The 18,420-nt window shown below is 38.3% G+C and overlaps 1 protein-coding gene across 1 annotated transcript in view; it reads left to right on the plus strand.

The window, feature by feature from the left end:
* Positions 1–1,937: 1,937 nt before the first annotated feature.
* The window catches only part of LOC124616409 (beta-1,3-galactosyltransferase 1-like), a 59,728-nt gene continuing 43,245 nt past the window's right edge, over positions 1,938–18,420 (plus strand). Inside the window, exons 1-2 of the mRNA XM_047144713.1 lie at positions 1,938–2,010; positions 3,365–3,648. Of these exons, the coding sequence (XP_047000669.1) occupies positions 1,938–2,010; positions 3,365–3,648 (357 nt within the window). The remainder of the gene's footprint in view (positions 2,011–3,364; positions 3,649–18,420) is intronic.

Below are 18,420 nucleotides of genomic sequence, written 5' to 3' on the forward strand. Positions count from 1 at the left end.
TGCGAATCACGAAGTGGGGGCAAACCAAGCAAGTCATATGTAGATTTGTGCAGTAAAGAAACTGACACACCAGTCTCCAGCTGCATGCGAACAGAATGTCCACAAATATGCAAAGTAACAAAAAGTTTCCTCACATTGCGCTGAATGCGAGAGGAAGTGTCTGGCAAAACTTGATTCACACGACGAGCTGTTGTCGCACGTGAAGTAGAAGGCTTTGAATAAACGGCATTAACGTCCATCGGCAGATGTGAATTATGATCGCCATTGTGGTGACGCCCATGCGAGTCACATAAACAGGAGACAAGTTTGGAATTATTGTTTCTCTTACTGTACACACCTTGCACATGTCCTTTCTTATTACAAAAGTAACACTGTGCTTGACGGGATAGGCAACTGTCCCATGGGTGGGCATGAAAGCACTTCGATCAGGATTTCAGTTTCTTAGAGGGTGCCTGATTTGAACCATGTTTATGAGCGCGCGAGCTGCGTGGCATGGCTGGCCGTGCTAGCAGGCGGGAGGGCACGTGTTGTGCCACACTAAAAGTACACGCACCCAGGGTCACGTTGAATGCAGAAGTAGCCATGTCTAAAGTATCTTGTCTGTCTAGCAAGTCCACAACTTCCTGCAAAGACGGGTCTATAAATCGGAGGATTCTGCACAATAGCGTCTCTAATCATTATATCCGCATTTGAGTGTCCACATGAGCAATTAAAATCACAATCAGAAGTTAGTCCCTGAAGGTCCGCTAACCAAGATTTATTAGACTGAGTAGGGCCAGGCCGGATACGAAAGAATTTGTAATGTGCAGGTACCACATTTACGCTGTCAAGGAAGTGGGAGTTAAAAGCATCAATCACTTTGTCGTAAGTTTTAGTTGCTGGACAGTTGGTGGGAAACAATTTCACGAGCACATGGTATAACACAACACCCACGTTGGCAATGAAAAAAAAAGCCGCTCTGTACCTGGTACGTTATAAGCTGTGAAGTGTGCCTCGAACTGGCTAATGTATTCTGCCCAGCATTCAATGTCTGGATTTAAGGCTCGAAATGGTGGCACCATCGGCGATGGCATTGATACAGGCGGTGGCATAGGAGGCGTCAAAGCAGCTGCAGTTTGTAGTGTGACCAATCCACTTATGGCAGCAAGCAGCTGCGTCATTTGCTGAGCCTGAAGATGTACAAGATCGGAGAGCGAAGCCTGTTCCTGTGGCAAAGCCTAGTGTACACAAATGAAAGTTTTATAGCAACTGGGGGAACAGTCATAGACCCACACGGTCACACTGTGAAATCACAAAAAAAAAAGCTAAACCAGTACCGAGCAAAAAAAAGGAAATGATAGGAGATGCAAAAAAAAAAAAATTTAATCCCATCCTTGTTGGTTGACATCTTTTGTATCCCGCCTGGGAGGCGGCACGTGGGTAGGAACAGGAAAAGGTAAATTACATCAGTACTGCCAATAAAGTTAAAACTCCTTTACTAGTGGATAAATATATGCAGACATATTACATAACTTGCAAGGTGGTGCGAAGTCGAAGCAAAGTGTACTGGCTGTCTGCACCTGATGAAATGGGCTGAAGCAGTCGCAGAGCTCATAGACATTGACAGCACTGGCTAGAGGGCGCTGTTGTCTGTGTATCTTGAGGTGCCAACTTGAGAAACTATTCCGTGGCATCATTACTATCGGTACCACAAAATCCATGAAGAAACAGATGTAGAGATCCCAGTATTGAGAATCACAATTTTGAATGTTCAAAATGATGTAGATATCTGCTTAGGTTTTTGTGGAAAGCAGAAGTTAAAAGGAACGATTGGGAATACACCATTAGAAATTTGCTTTGAGATGGAATTATTGCAACAAGAATTACAAAACAGACAAATTCTTTACAATTAGTTGTACATGGAACAGAGCTGTTGAGCAAGGAAGAAAGTTTGATTCATGGAAGAAACAAATTGGTTGCACAGTGAAAATCTCGTAAAGAATTGTGGCAGACTTTTACATGTTGAAATAAGTAACAAACAGAAAATATACAGTGGTTGATGCTCTGGCAGGTTATGAGAAAAGGTGTTGTTTAAATTTGGACTTACCATACTGAACAGACATTTTCTAAATTTAAGGACAACTTCTTGAAGTATTGGTCTGTACAAAAAAAAGATAATTTGTGGAATGGATTTGTAATCATATGAATGTCAGCAATTCACGGGAGAAACTCCATGAAAGTGTGTTGTGAGAATTGATTTAGGAAGTTAGAATATCAAAGAGGAAGATTATCTGAGTCAGAAATAGTGCAGGAATTATGGAGAAAACTGCATGATGATTTTCACTCCACATGACCCACCCTCCTGTTGCTCAAAAACTCAATTCATTTCATATGCGAACATTGTATGGATGTCTTGCTGCTTGTCTCTTCAAAGTTTTGCCTTCTGTTGCCAATTTCTAGAATTATTTTCAAAGAAACATTAGCGAATGTAACAGCTGCTGTCACAAATGGCTGAGCCAATGTGTGATTGTGTCGACACAATTTCATGTTTCACAGTTTACTGTAAGTCTTCTACAGATATGTCGTGTTAGTTGAGTGAGCAAAAAATTTCAGAAGCTCAATTGGTATAAATTGATTAGTACCTCACCTTGAACTTCTTTTTTTAGAAATACATTTATAATTGCTGTCATCATGATTTTGGAAGCTATAACCTATTGAAGAACTAAAGTAAGTATGAAAAATAAATCTTGAAGCTTGGTCTTTTTTAGTATGTATTACTCTTTAAGATATATCAATTACATATGTACCAGGACCACTTTAAATAATGCCATAAATGGCTCATTTTCTAGGCCCAAAATTCCTCTAAGTGACTGGTCTTCAAATTGTTTAGTGAAAAGAGGGAATTTTATTGAGTGCTAAAAGAGAATGAGGAAGTGTTCTCAGATAAACCAAGGAGGGTTATTGAATATCAACATTGCTTACATTTAATTGAAAATGAATCATTTTTCATGCCATCTTGTTTGATTCCTATATGCAAGAAAGTTGAAGTACAAAAATAAATTTATAAAAATAGTTCCAGAAATAATTTTGCTGTCAAAAGCTAGGGTTACTGTAATTTATATGTCATTAAGACGAAGAATATTTTATTAAACATAATCTCTTGTTTTTTATTCTTGAAATCGTGTAGTGCCCCAGGAGGGTCTGTGTAATGGAATCCTAAGAGGATTTAAAAGTTGACTGTTGGTCCCACTGAGTATCTCAAGAAATTTATGGCTTTTGATAAAGAATGCTTTTGTGGTCATGGTGTGCTGTAATGCAATTCAGATGTGGTGGATTCTCTGAAAATGTTTATTTTACAGTCATTTGTGTTTTTTGTAACTGTCAGATGCAATACTATTTGATTACACAAATATTCCAGGCTGGTCTGTAAATACAAGCAGAGATTTGCGGCTCTATGTGCTGCCAGAGAATTTGACAGAAATTATTCCTCAAGCAGATATTTGTAGCAAAAAGCTGTTTCTCCTCATTGTTGTATGCTCAGCTGTTGGTAACTTTGAAGCTCGAGCAGCAATCAGGCAGACATGGGCATCTGCACCTATTGTTACTGAAAAAGCTAGTGCTATAAGAGTGGCTTTTCTACTTGGTGTATTAAAACACAATACTCTGCAGGTACGGTACCTACTCAAAACTATAGTTTATAGTTCTATAAATTGATCAGTATGGTAACCCAGTCTATTCAGCACTGGAATGATTTTGTTCTTCAAGTGGCCTAATGAATTTAGTAAAAAATTCTCCATTATGCTGTTATCTGATTGAGGACTGACAGAATGCGCATTTAGAGTATTAGGTGGAATTGGTGTCTGGTATACTTTATCATGACAATTAGTTTCTGTTTTAATAATTTCCCATGCGGCTTTGCATTTATTTACTGATTTCAGTTTTTATCTATCATTTGCTTTGCACTTAGCTGCCTTGATTTCAGACCTGTAAATCTTTTTCACGCTCATGTACATTTCCTTGTCAGCATTATTGTGCTTGGACCTATCATGATAGAGTAGCATTATGATTCTTATTCTACTTAGATGTGGGGTGTAACAATTTTGCTTTGATATTTTCTTGCAGTGTTTAGGACAACAGGCTTCAAAATTTTGAGTTAACAGTTCTAGAAATTTGTTGGTAGATTCATTTGCACCTGCAGTGGTTCTTATTTGATCGCATTTTATTAAATTCAGTTTATTTATCAACTTGTTTAGCTTTGATTAATTAATTGGTCTTATAATTTTTCTACAGTCTGTGGAAGTTTTAGTTGCCTTACTGTAAAGAGTTTGTCTGAGCCATAGTCCTTCATGATCCAAAATGCCTAGCTCAATTGTGTTGAATTCTGTTTTGTTTAGATGAAATACAAATCATGTCATCTAGACATACTTCCTGTCTTGTAGGTTTGTCATTTATACAACTGAAGGTAAGGGGTCTTAATGTATTTAGCAAGTGATCAACCTTTCTATTCATAAAGCTATTGTCTATATTGATATCACCAAATATTAGTATTCTGTAATTTTTGTATTTGAGCAGCAAGAGTATCTGTTTCTTCAGAAGCTCCAAAAACAGGTCTTCGTTGTGTTTTGGGAGGTGGTATACTGAAGCTATTACAATTTCCTCGTTTGGCTACATTATGGCTGCAGTTTCAAATTTTGCTTCTATGCACAGTCCACTTACATCTATAACTTCATAGATTAGGTTCTCACTATTTTTAACACATACAAATACACCACCATGTTTAATACTTGTTCTACAGTAGCTGGTTGCCAATTCATATCCAAATGGTACACTTAATTTTAGTTCCTCATTCCTAAGCCAGTGTTCATTTATTGAAATCATCGTGCAGTTTTAAGTTTTCCAGCCAATACTGAAGTTCATTAAGTTTGTTCTTAGGAGACCACACATTCATATTTAAGAATATTACACTTGTACTTATCTTACTGTGGGTTTCCTGTAGCCTTTCAGCAAAAAATCATTGAGATGGGATGGAACTGCTGCTTTCTTCTTCCTCAGTAAACGACCATTTGGTGAGTTTTCCAATGTTGCCTGCTCCTTTAGTTGGCATGATGGTGAACCTCTTGTTGTGTTAGGAGGATGAGTGGTTTCTATTACTTCTGCTATAGTCCGTGAGACGAGTGATTGGTACTGACAGTTCCGGCGGGCAGACAGCGCTGTTGCCGAACATGGCTCACAGCACGCGGCGCCCTGTCTGCTACACGCATTCTCTAGCAGCAGAAATAAAAGTGAGACAAAATACAAGTCGTATTGGTACGCGTGAATTTATTTGAAGTTGATGCTTGAAATAAAGGGCGATTCAAAAAGAATACCGCAACTTTAAAAATGTGTATTTAATGAAAGAAACATAATATAACCTTCTGTTATACATCATTACAAAGAGTATTTAAAAAGGATTTTTTTCACTCAAAAACAAGTTCAGAGATGTTCAATATGGCCCCCTCCAGACACACGAGCAATATCAACCCGATACTCCAACTCGTTCCACACTCTCTGTAGCATATCAGGCGTAACAGTTTAGATAGCTGCTGTTATTTCTCGTTTCAAATCATCAGTGGTGGCTGGAAGAGGTGGCCGAAACACCATATCCTTAACATACCCCCATAATAAAAAATCGCAGGGGGTAAGATCAGGGCTTCTTGGAGGTCAGTGATGACGCGCTCTGTCACGGGCTGCCTGGCGGCCGATCCATCGCCTCGGGTAGTTGACGTTCAGGTAGTTACGGACAGATAAGTGCCAATGTGGTGGCGCTCCATCCTGCTGAAATATGAATTGTTGTGCTTCTTGTTCGAGCTGAGGGAACAGCCAATTCTCTAAAATCTCCAGATACTGTAGTCCAGTTATAGTAGCGCCTTCGAAGAAACAGGGACCAAAAACTTTATTGGCTGAAATGGCGAACAAATGTACAACTAAATGAAACTTTATAGCTCCCTTAATTCGCTGACAGATAGTGCTTAGCTCTGCCTTTTGTCGTTGCAGAGTTTTAAATTCCTAAAGTTGTGGTATTCTTTTTGAATCACCCTGTGTATTAACTCGAAAACTGATAAGAGCTATTTAGTACAAGTATCTAAGATGCTGAAACATAATAAAGTTATTTGTTAAACTTCACAACTGAAATGAAAACTATTTTTGCAAGTTGTTGAACATTAGCAGTTTTGGTTTCCATTGTTAAGTATTAGCATTATTAATTTGTTCTACTACAAGCTACAGAATAATTGGTCAGTGTATTAAGAGTTATAATCTGAAGAAAGTACTCACAATATGATGATCTGGTTGTAGATCGATAGCAAACTCCCTCCTTACATTCCTGAATACGTTGTAATTACTTTGATGGAAAAACACCACTCACATCACCGTCAGAATCTGATTTGACATTGTCTTCCTCAGCACTACTTGAACTATCACTGCTCTCTCCCAGATGTATAATTAAATTTTCGATGCATTCTTCCACAACCCCTTCGGTTTTGGCCACCTCTCTGATGGCACTTGCAGTGCTGTTTACAATTTTAGCCCACGTCTCGCTTGTCACTTTATTGACAGCTGCTGGAAGGAGAGTTTCCACTTCAGAGATCGTGAATTTTTTATTGTTTGCAGCAATGTAATTTTTTATCTGCACCCACACTCCTTCAGTTGCATTGAAGTGACAGTGGTATGGAGGAAGCCGAACGATTTCATGCCCGTGCCTTTTAGCAATCTCGTCAATTACATATGTTGGAAATTGGGGTTTCTTTTGTGCCACAATTTTGAGCAGTTCCGCCTTCCTTAAATCTTCTCTGAAATCTACTTTTCGCCGTTTCAACCACTGAATGATATCGTCTTTTTTTGTTGCCAAGGTTGGTGCCTTATCGTGAACAACGGAATGATAAGGCGCATTGTCCATAACAATCGCTGATGAACTTGTCAGATTCGTCATAAGCGATGTCTCGAACCATTCTTGAAATACTACACTGTTCATTTCTTCATGGTAATCTCCTGTCTTTTTTGACCGAAACATTTACAAGCAGTTTGGCACAAAACCTTTCGATGTTCCTGCATGTAAGACAATAATACGCCCTCCTTTGCTAACAGGCACTGCCATTGTCCCCTCGGGCGTTCCATCATTCCAGCCTCTACGTAAAGAATGGCTGGCATTGACCCAAGTTTCATCTAACCACACCATACTTTCGAATTCCACACCCATGATCCTCCACAAAAATCTGCACCGCCATGCAACTATATCTGTCCTTTCCATTAATATTTTGCGTCCGTTAAACAGTGAATAGCTGAAGCCTATGTCTTTCAACACTGTACGCAATGGAAATTTGCTCCCTTTAAAAAGATCGTCTTTCTGAAGCGACACCTGTAATTTAGATAGAGTGGGATGTTCCCTTCTCTTATAATAGCTGTATATATGACAACGAATAGCGTCTTTCTGAAAATCGCCCAAAGCTGTCACCTGCTTATTTCTCGGTCGCTTCATTCCTGGTGTGTGCAGCTTTGTTGTGCCACTCTCGTCACAATCTACACTATACTGTTCTTTCCCTATCTTTACAACAGTGTTCTTACTTATTTTCATTGCTGCTGCAGTTCTCTTCACAACCTGAACAACAGGAATTAAGGGCCCACCTTTGTCCTTTTCTTTCTCAAAGTAATCTCTCACAGAGCACACGAATTCACGGGCCTGGGTGTGTAGCACACTTTTCTTCCTCCGTTTCACTTCTTGTGTTGGGCTGGTACTACCCGCCGCACTAGACATTGTTTACAACGAAACATAAACAAAGAAACACTAAAAACAACAAAAACGAAATAAACTGCGAATTCAACTTCAGACAAACGACGAACGACCGCACCACCTGCACGCGAGACACTGGTAAGTTTCATAAGCGCGCGCGACCGGGTTTCAGAGCGGCAACGTGGCCCTTGCTACCCGCTCAAAGTCAGGCCGTCATTGGCTGCCTGCCTGCAGTCGCTAGGCAACGGAAAGACACTACCGAGCTGTCAATACCAAAGACTCGTCTCCCAGACTATAGTGTTGATGTTGCATTTTCTGTTATTGATGTTGATTCTTTTCTTGTTGCCTGTGTTTCTGATGATAATGATTCTAGGGATGCTGCTGCCACTGGTGACTGTGGTTGTGCTGCTGTTGCCAATGGTGGTTGTGGTTCTGCTGTTGACTGGGATGACGATGATGTTGCTTGTTCCAGTACTGCTGTTAATGCTGCGTTTGCATCTATTTTTCTTGGTTCAGTGTGGTCAATCTCACTGTTGGAATTTGGAATGTGATGGTCCAGTTTTTCCATCTTCCTGGTTTTTTGATTCTATACAAGATTTTTCTACTTCTGGCATCATGGTTACTGCTATGTTGTTTCCCATGACTATGGTCTGCTTTTTGGTTGTAACTGCATACTTTAATTCTCTGCATAGTTTCTTTTTTCCTCTTTTGTTTGTATGCAATCCTTGCCATGTGAAATCTTGTCTTCTTAGGAATCTGTTTATGTTAAGTACTGTGACATGATTGTATTGTTCACAGGTTTTTATAGTGTACTTGTTCAGCTGATATATGACATAATTTTTCTGTACCCTTCCTTACTGGTACAGAATTGTACACAGTATCACCTTTGGGTGTAACATATTCCTGATTAACTCTTCTACAGCATTTTTGAAATTACAGGTCATCTTCCAGTTTCTGCTGTCATTTGATCCAGCACAGACTATTAGAGTGTCTTCTTTTCCTATGTGTTTGATTCTGCTATGAATGTCTCTAGTAATTTCATTAAATAACACACCTGGTTTAACAAAGGATGTTACAGAGAGTATTTCTTGTGATAATTCATTTAACAGGCTTGGATAGTTTCTGCCATTTTTGTCAGTCAACATAAGAACTTTAGTTTCTGGCATAGCTGTATTACATTGATTCCTGGTCCCATTCCCTGCTAATTGCATTTCTGTTTGTTCAGTACTTACTTTTACTGGGATGTGTGATGTAACACAATTATCAGAACATTCAGCAATGTTGCTGTTTTGTTTTTCCTTTTGTAAATTTGGTACACATTTTCAGTCATCTGAAAAAATTGATGCACTGTTTGTGGCACTCATACAGTTTAATTGTTCTTTTAGAGTCTTCAAACTATCAGTAAGATGTGCAATTAGAGCATCCTTTCATAAAATTTCATCGTTCATTCATTGTCGGGAAATTTCATACTGAGTATTTCCTTGTACCATTTTATGGTCTATTTGTTTATTTTCAAGCCTTGCGCTGACCAATTTACATACTGTGCATCGTGACGATAGTTGTTTACTTTTCTGTCCCATGCTTGGCAAAAAAAATTCGTATTAGAGTAAACATACCTGGAGTACTGGTACTGTTGTGTCTTCATTTCCATTTCATTTGTGCGCTTTAAACATATAGTTCAGAATTGTACTACACACTTATTTGAAAGTTTTTCACTAGTACATGCACTGATTTGTATTTAACCTGTGTCCACAGTTTATACAAATTTCACTAGCCTGATATCGTAACAAACTCTCTTGTAACAGCAAAAATTACATCCGTAGACTTGATTCTTTTCTCGTTTATTTTCACAAATTTGAGTGTATTCACAGTATTATTTCACTAAGCACTTGCTATCTTGGTTTGTTTCACTATGTTTAACTGTTTATTATGTTTAACTGTTTCTACTTCCTCTTTTCCTCTATTTTTGAAGATAATATGACTCACAATACACTTACGAGCACTTTTAATGTAATAAAAAGTGTTTTGTGTGCATTGTAAGTACCAATAATGTTAACAAGCTGTGTGTGTTTCTCTCACAGAAGAGCTGTTTAATTTTTATTATTACTGTCGTTATCATTACTTCGTTTTTGCTTGACCTACTAAGGACCACAGGAAACATCTTATATCTTCTTTCTTCTCTCTGTATGTCTTCTTTCTTTCCACCAGTTCTTCATTCTTTCCCTTTGCTTTTAGCTTCAGTCTCCTGTCTATATTACACCTGTCAATTTGTATATTTTCTCCAGGAAGCCCTTGAAACTTTTTAGTTTAGCTCTGATATTCTCTCTTTCTACTATTTCTTCCTCCATTATTTCCATTTTCCTCAGGTACTTCTTACTTTTCTGATACAAATAATTAATGTTTTTCTGTTTTTGACAAAAAAAGGTAAAAATCTTTACATTGTCATTTTTAACCAGCCTTTTCAGTGTCCATAGAATACAACTCTTCTCTTTCTCATTATGTCTAATATTCATTCTTTTTTTTTTTCATAAATTTCTGTATTACTTCTTAATTTCTACTTTCAACTATGATATTTTGGTCTCAAGTTTTTCCTGCTTATTTTCTTTTCCATCTTTTCTCTTTCATCTAATTGTTTGTATATCAATTAAAGTAATCATTTTTTGGAAATATAGTTATATTCCCCCCCCCCCCCCCCCCCCCCCCCATGAACCATGGACCTTGCTGTTGGTGGGGAGGCTTGCATGCCTCAATGATACAGATAGTCGTACCGCTTAGGTGCAACCACAATGGAGGGGTATATGTTGAGAGGACAGACAAACATGTGGTTCCTGAAGAGGGGCAGCAGCCTTTTCAGTAGTTGCAGGGGCAACAGTCTGGATGATTGACTGATCTAGCCCTGTAACACTAACCAAAACGACCTTGCTGTTTTGGTACTGCGAACGGCTGAAAGCAATGGGAAACTACAGCCGTAATTTTTCCTGAGGGCATGCAGCTTTACTGTATGATTAAATGATGATGGCGTCCTTTTGGGTAAATTATTCCGGCGGTAAAATAGTCCCCCATTCGAATCTCCGGGTGGGGACTACTCAAGAGGACATCGTTATCAGGAGAAAGAAAAAAGGCGTTCTACGGATCGGAGCATGGAATGTCAGATCCCTTAATCAGGCAGGTAGGTTAGAAAATTTACAAAGGGAAATGGATAGGTTAAAGTTAGATATAGTGGGAATTAATGAAGTTCAGTGGCAGGAGGCACAAGACTTTTGGTCAGGTGAATACAGGGTTATAAATACAAAATCAAATAGGGGTGATGCAGGAGTAAGTTTAATAATGAATAAAAAAAATAGGAGTGTGGGTAAGCTACTACAAACAGCATAGTGAACACATTATTGTGGCCAAGATAGACACGAAGCTCATGCCTACTACAGTAGTACAAGTTTATATGCCAAATAGCTCTGCAGATGATGAAGAAATTGATGAAATGTATGATGCGATAAAAGAAATTATTCAGGTGGTGAAGGGGGACGAAAATTTAATAGTCATGGGTGACTGGAATTCGAGAGTAGGAAAAGGGAGAGAAGGAAACATAGTAGGTGAATATGGATTGGGGCTAAGAAATGAAAGAGGAAGCCGCCTGGTAGAGATTTGCACAGAGCATAACTTAATCATAGATAACACTTGATTCAAGAATCATGAAAGAAGGTTGTATACATGGAAGAATCCTGGAGATAGTAGAAGGTATCAGATAGATTATATAATGGTAAGACAGAGATTTAGGAACCAGGTTTTAAATTGTAAGACATTTCCAGGGGGCAGATGTGGACTCTGACCACAATCTATTGGTTATGAACTGTAGATTAAAACTGAAGAAACTGCAAAAAGATGGGAATTTAAGGAGATGGGACCTGGATAAACTGAAAGAATCAGAGGTTGTACAGAGTTTCAGGTGGAGCATAAGGGAACAATTGACAGGAATGGGGGAAAGAAATACAGTAGAAGAAGAATGGGTAACTTTGAAAGATGGAACAGTAAAGGCAGCAGAGGATCAAGTAGGTAAAAAGACGAGGGCTCATAGAAATCCTTGGGTAACAGAAGAGATACTGGATTTAATTGACGAAAGGAGAAAATACAAAAATGCAGTAAGTGAAGGAGGCAAAAAGGAATACAAACGTCTCAAAAATGAGATCAACAGGAAATGCAAAATGGCTAAGGACGGATGGCTGGAGGACAAATGTAAGGATGTAGAGGCTTATCTCATGAGGGGTAAGATAGATACTGCCTACAGGAAAATTAAAGAGACTTCTGGAGAAAAGAGAACCACTTGCATGAAAATCAAGAGCTCAGATGGAAAACCAGTTCTAAGCAAAGAAGGGAAAGCAGAATGGTGGAAGGAGTATATAGAGGGTCTATACAGGGGCGATGTACTTGAGGACAATATTATGGAAATGGAAGAGGAGGTAGATGAAGATGAAATGGGAGATATGATAATGCGTGAAGAGTTTGACAGAGCACTGAAAGACTTAAGTCGGAACAAGGCCCCGGGAGTAGACAACATTCCATTAGAACTACTCACAGCCTTGGGAGAGCCAGTCCTGACAAAACTCTACCATCTGGTGAGCAAGATGTATGAGACAGGCGAAATTCCCTCAGACTTCAAGAAGAATATAATAATTTCAATCCCAAAGAAAGCTGGTGTTGACAGATGTGAAAATTGCGAAACTATCAGTTTAATAAGTCACAGCTGCAAAATACTAACTCGAATTCTGTACAGACGAATGGAAAAACTGGTAGAAGCTGATCTTGGGGAAGATCAGTTTGGATTCCGTAGAAATGTTGGAACACGTGAGATAATACTGACCCTACGACTTATCTTAGAGGAAAGATTAAGGAAAGGCAAACCTACGTTTCTAGCATTTGTAGACTTAGAGAAAGCTTTTGACAATGTTGACTGGAATACTTTCTTTCAAATTCTAAAGGTGGCAGGGGCAAAATACAGGGAGCGAAAGGCTATTTACAATTTCTACAGAAACCAGATGGCAGTTATAAGAGTCGAGGGACATGAAAGGGAAGCAGTGGTTGGGAAGGGAGTGAGACAGGATTGTAGCCTCTCCCCATTGCTATTCAATCTGTATATTGAGCAAGCAGTAAAGGAAATGAAAGGAAAGTTCGGAATAGGTATTAAAATCCATGGAGAAGAAAAAAAAACTTTGAGGTTCGCCAATGACATTGTAATTCTGTCAGAGACAGCAATGGACTTGGAAGAGCAGTTGAACGGAATGGACAGTGTCTTGAAAGGAGGGTATAAGATGAACATCAACAAAAGCAAAACGAAAATAATGGAATGTAGTCGAAAGAAAGGTTCGGAGTAGGTACTAAAATCCATGGAGAAGAAAAAAAAACTTTGAGGTTCGCCGATGACATTGTAATTCTGTCAGAGACAGCAATGGACTTGGAAGAGCAGTTGAACAGAATGGACAGTGTCTTGAAAGGAGGGTATAAGATGAACATCAACAAAAGCAAAACAAGGATAATGGAATGTAGTCGAATTAAGCCGGGTGATGCTGCGGGAATTAGATTAGGAAATGAGACACTTAAAGTAGTAAAGGAGTTTTGCTATTTGGGGAGCAAAATAACTGATGATGGTCGAAGTAGAGAGGATATAAAATGTAGACTGGCAATGACGAGGAGAGCATTTCTGAAGAAGAGAAATTTGTTAACATTAGGTATAGATTAGAGTGTCGGGAAGTAGTTTTTGAAAGTGTTTGTATGGAGTGTAGCCATGTATGGAAGTGAAACGTGGATGATAAATAGTTTAGACAAGAAGAGAATAGAAGCTTTCGAAATGTGGTGCTACAGAAAAATGCTGAAGATTAGATGGGTAGATCACAGAACTAATGAGGAGGTATTGAATAGAATTGGGGAGAAGAGGAGTTTGTGGCACAACTTGACTAGAAGAAGGGATCGGTTGGTAGGACATGTTCTGAGGCATCAAGGGATCACCAATTTAGTATTGGAGGGCAGTGTGGAGGGTAAAAACCGTAGAGGGAGACCAAGAGATGAATACACAAAGCAGATTCAGAAGGATGTAGGCTGCAATAGGTACTGGGAGATGAAGAGGCTTGCACAGGATAGAGTAGCATGGAGAGCTGCATCAAACCAGTCTCCGGACTGAAGACCACAACAACAACAACAACAACATAATTATATTGGATGGGTCAAAAATCTATTCACCAAGTAGCAAGAGCAGAAAACATATATAAAAGTTAAGTAAATGTGCAAGCTTTTAGAGCTAGTGGCTCCTTCTTCTGGCAGAAGTGTTGAAGGGCTAGGAAGAAGGATGAGGGAAAGGGATCGGCAAGTTTAATGAAATGGGAAGAGTTATGGAAAAGTCACCCAGAGCTCCAGGTTGAAGGAGATTTACCAGACAGGATGAGAAGGAAAGGCTGACTGTTGAAGACTGCAGCAGATGAGATTTGTAAACCTGAAAGCTTAAAAAATGGAAGATAGTATAAAAAGCAAGACAGAGATTACCTGCAAACCATTATGCAAGAGATAATAAGGGCTGAAAGCTTAGTGCAATATACGTGGTAGACAGGTGGAGGTGGTGGTGAGAAAAAATAGACCAGTGAGAAAATAAAAGGTGTAGAAACCTAAAAGGGAGGGAAGAAAGGTATAGTTACTGAAAAGAAAAACACTAAGACTGAAGAAGTTTACATAAATTAGGGCCAGGTGGGTGGCAAGGATCAAGATCATGTTGTAATGACAGTTACCACTTGCAGAGTTCTGAGAAACTGGTGCCACGGGGGAAGATCCAGAGTGCACATATGCCCATTTATCATAATTGATAACTTTGTGGTAGTCATACCAATACAGAAGGCTGCCGGTTGTAGGGATGGTATAGCTAGTGGTAGGAGGGTGGATAGGGCAAGTCTTACAATGGTAGTGGTCACAGGGGTATGAGCCATAATGCAAGGAAATGGGTGCAGAAGGAGCACAGGCTCTCATCAGGATACTGCCGAGATTGGGAAATGATGGGGGGAGCATAAAATCAGACAGAATGGACGTCTTTTCAGGGCATGATTTTTAGGAAGCCATTGCCTTGTCCAAGTAGTTCACTAATTCCTTCAAGACCAGGACAGTATTGAGTGACAAGAGATGTACTCTTAAGCTGTTTTTTGGAAGGATCAGTAGTACCAGTATCTGGTGGGATGGCCCAGGAATTCTGCTTTTGAACTAGCCTGATGGACTAATTATGACCAGTGAAGGCTGTGGTGAGAATGGTGGCAGACTGCTGTAAAGAGTCTGCATGTGAACAAACAAATTTGCCTTGAATGCCAAGCCTATATGGGAGGGCGTTTATCATGGAAAGGATGGAAAATGTCAGAGTGTAAGTACTGTTGTTTCTTCACAGGTTTAATGTGAGTAGAATTGTGTAGCAGTGAGGATGAGATAAAAAACAAGGAAGGTGACATGGGATTTGGAAAAACACTATACAAAATTTAATTGGGAGGATGTAGTATAGAGATTCCAAAAATTTTAATTGGTCAGCCTTACCATAAGTCCACATGGCAGGGACATCATCATTGTTTCTAAACCGAACCAAGGATCCCAGGAAAATCACTTCCTAACAACCTATGAAATAGTTGGCGTAGGAAGGAGACATCCGTGATCCCATTGCCCTGCCTGTGATCTGTTTGTATGTCTGCCTCTCAAAGGTAAATTAGTTGTTAGTAAGTACGTCATGGGTTTGGAATCAGGTGGGTGTTGGTTGAGGTATTGTTCAGTAGCAGACAGACACTATCCATGTGGAATAGTGGTGTAAGGGGAGGTGGCATCAATGATGACAAGAAAGGTGTATGGGGGGAGTGGTACGGACACAGATTTCAGATAATCTCAGAAATGGTTGGTGTCTTTAATATAGGAGGGGAGTCTTTGTAGACCAGAGAATCCTCTACAACATAACAGTTGTGACCTCAATGCCTGTAGCATTTGGACTTTTCCCACAGACACCAGTTTCTCAGAACTGCACAGTTGGTAACTGGCATTACTACATGTCTTGGGTTCTCACAACCCAATATGTGTTAGTTTGCATTAATTTTTGTTTTGTTTTTAGCATTCCTTTTCCATAACTATCAATTTCTTAATTCCATTTTAATTATCTGTATCATTTATTTTCTGATCTGTCAAATTTTTTCCCACCACCACCTCCACCTGTCTACTATGTATAATGCGCTTATCTGTCTGCTCTAATTAACTTTTGCACAATGGCCTGTCGGTAACCTTTGTTATAACCCTATCTACCACTTTTAAACTCTCAGGTTTTCAAATCTTGTCCACCACTCTATAATCTCCCTCTTACTTCCTTCTTCCATCTATTGTCCACATTAAACAATGTCCAGTCCAAGTAATTAATAAGCAAAGTCTTTTATGAAGATTTGAGAGGAGTGAAGATTACAATAAACTTTCAAGTTTACTTATCTTGAGATGGTTCCAGTTCTTCTTGTTTACGGTTCTGAGTCTTGAAGCTGAAAATCAAACATCAGGTCCTCATGGTCTGTTTGAACTAAATAAATTGGAAGATTGTTGTTGCAGAATTTTTTACGTAAATATATTTTTCTCTGATTTTCTCACATTTTAGTATATCACACAGTATTTATTTTTCAAATTAATAAAGCTGAAATTACATTGTTCACATCTATTATACAAAAATATGTCCAATCACATCAGAGGCAAACATATGACTCCCACACTCTTTGGAAATAACAGTATTCCTAAGGGTTAACAATTTTTCGTAACAAATGAATTCCTGCTAGTTTTTGTTACATTGTTAATTTCTGTTATTATTTCATAAATGAATCCAAAAATAAACATAGTGAACAGTACAGGATTGAGTTATTAATAATAGAAATTTTAAGTATGCAAATAATTCTTAATTTCAAATGTTTCTAAGAAAAATAATTTTAACTGTACATTCAGAATTAGTTCTTATAGATTATAACATCAAAACTAAAATATTTTATAAAGTAATTCCTTTCCGTAAATTTTAACTTGAAATATAATGTACTGTGTATAAAATTACATGAAAATTTTCAGAAAAGCAACTGAGATTATACTGACCTCTCTAAAATTTGAAAAATAATACTAGCATCGACACCTACTGTTGAGGAAAAGTAATGCTAGAGGAGGATGTCCCATTACAACTATCAACAACAATCAGTCATTCCTTATCAGCCTGTCCAGTTAAGTCTATACTGTGCTGGGGTTCTGGGTGACTTTGCATAACTCTTCCCATTTCCTATACCATGCCAGTGCATTTTCTTCAACCTCCTTTCAACCCTTTCAGTACCTCTGCTGGAAGTAGGTGCCACTGGCTTCAAAATCTCACAAATTTCCTTAACTTTCCCCAGTTTTTTCTCCTCTTGCTGCTTGTTGAGCATACTTTTTATCTAGACAGTTATATTATACTCATCTTGGGGTTGATGTTATTATTTATATTATACTTTCACCAAATTGTTTGGCTGTATTTAATAAAAGGTGGTCTGAAGCACAGTGGCATTCTGGTTTAGAGACAGAGCCACTTCCACTTTTCTTGCTCTTAGTAAGTTAGCTTCTTTGTACAAAGCATTAGGTTTCATTGTTTCACCTAGATATTTAAATTTATAGCATTTACATTCATCTATAATCAGTTTCCATGTATTTTAGTACCTCCTTCACATCTGTCATATACTCTGGTTTTTGAAAAGATACATAGGCCTACTTCTTAAAGCTACCTCTTGTAGGAAATTTATCTGCGTTATTGCATCTTCTATAGATTCAGCTAAGATGGCAAGATTATCTACCAAAGCCAAGCAATCATGACTCAGTTTATCCCCTTTTCTCCCAATTATGATATTTTAAATTTCTTCTTGTTCTATTTTTTTCTTCCATTCCCTGATAACTCTTTCTAGCACACAACTAAATACCAGTACAGACAGTCCATCTCCTTGTCTTACACTGTTTTTGATCTCAAATGCCTTGGAAGTTGCACCTAAAATTTTAATTTTACAGTTCATATTGATTGTGTGTCTTTTATGATTGCCACTGATTTTTTGTCAGCTCCAAACACACTTAAGATGATGAATAATGTTTCTCTATCGATCAAGTCATATGGTTTTTTTATGTCTACAGATGATTTGTAAATACTTTTGGTTCTCATTCTTTTATACCTAATTATAAGCTTCAGATTTAAAATTTGTTCCACAATGGATCATCCTGTTTTGAACCCCCCTTGGTACTCTCCTAATATTGTATTGTATTGTATTGTATTGTATTGTACTGTATTTATTGGTCCAGTAAATCTTACATGTACAGTACAGCACATCAGATATTGGACAGGTCAAAGTATATCTTATAATTAAAACACTTTAGAAACTAGAAAATTATATTCACAAAATTTTACAGCACTTCATATATTGGGCAAGTCAATGTGTAAGTTATAATTAAATCACATTAGAAACTTAACGTTTACAACTGAATACATGTATAAGACAATATTAACGATTACAATATTTGCATGATCCTCACTTAAGCTCTAAGGATTTTTGAGGAACTCTTCTACACTATGGATTGACATGTACACTAAAGAATTACATTCACAGAATTTTACTTCATATACTGTGCAAGTCAGTATACAACTTATA

The sequence above is a fragment of the Schistocerca americana genome, chromosome 5 (genome assembly GCF_021461395.2).
Source record: "Schistocerca americana isolate TAMUIC-IGC-003095 chromosome 5, iqSchAmer2.1, whole genome shotgun sequence".
Taxonomy (NCBI): domain Eukaryota; kingdom Metazoa; phylum Arthropoda; class Insecta; order Orthoptera; family Acrididae; genus Schistocerca; species Schistocerca americana.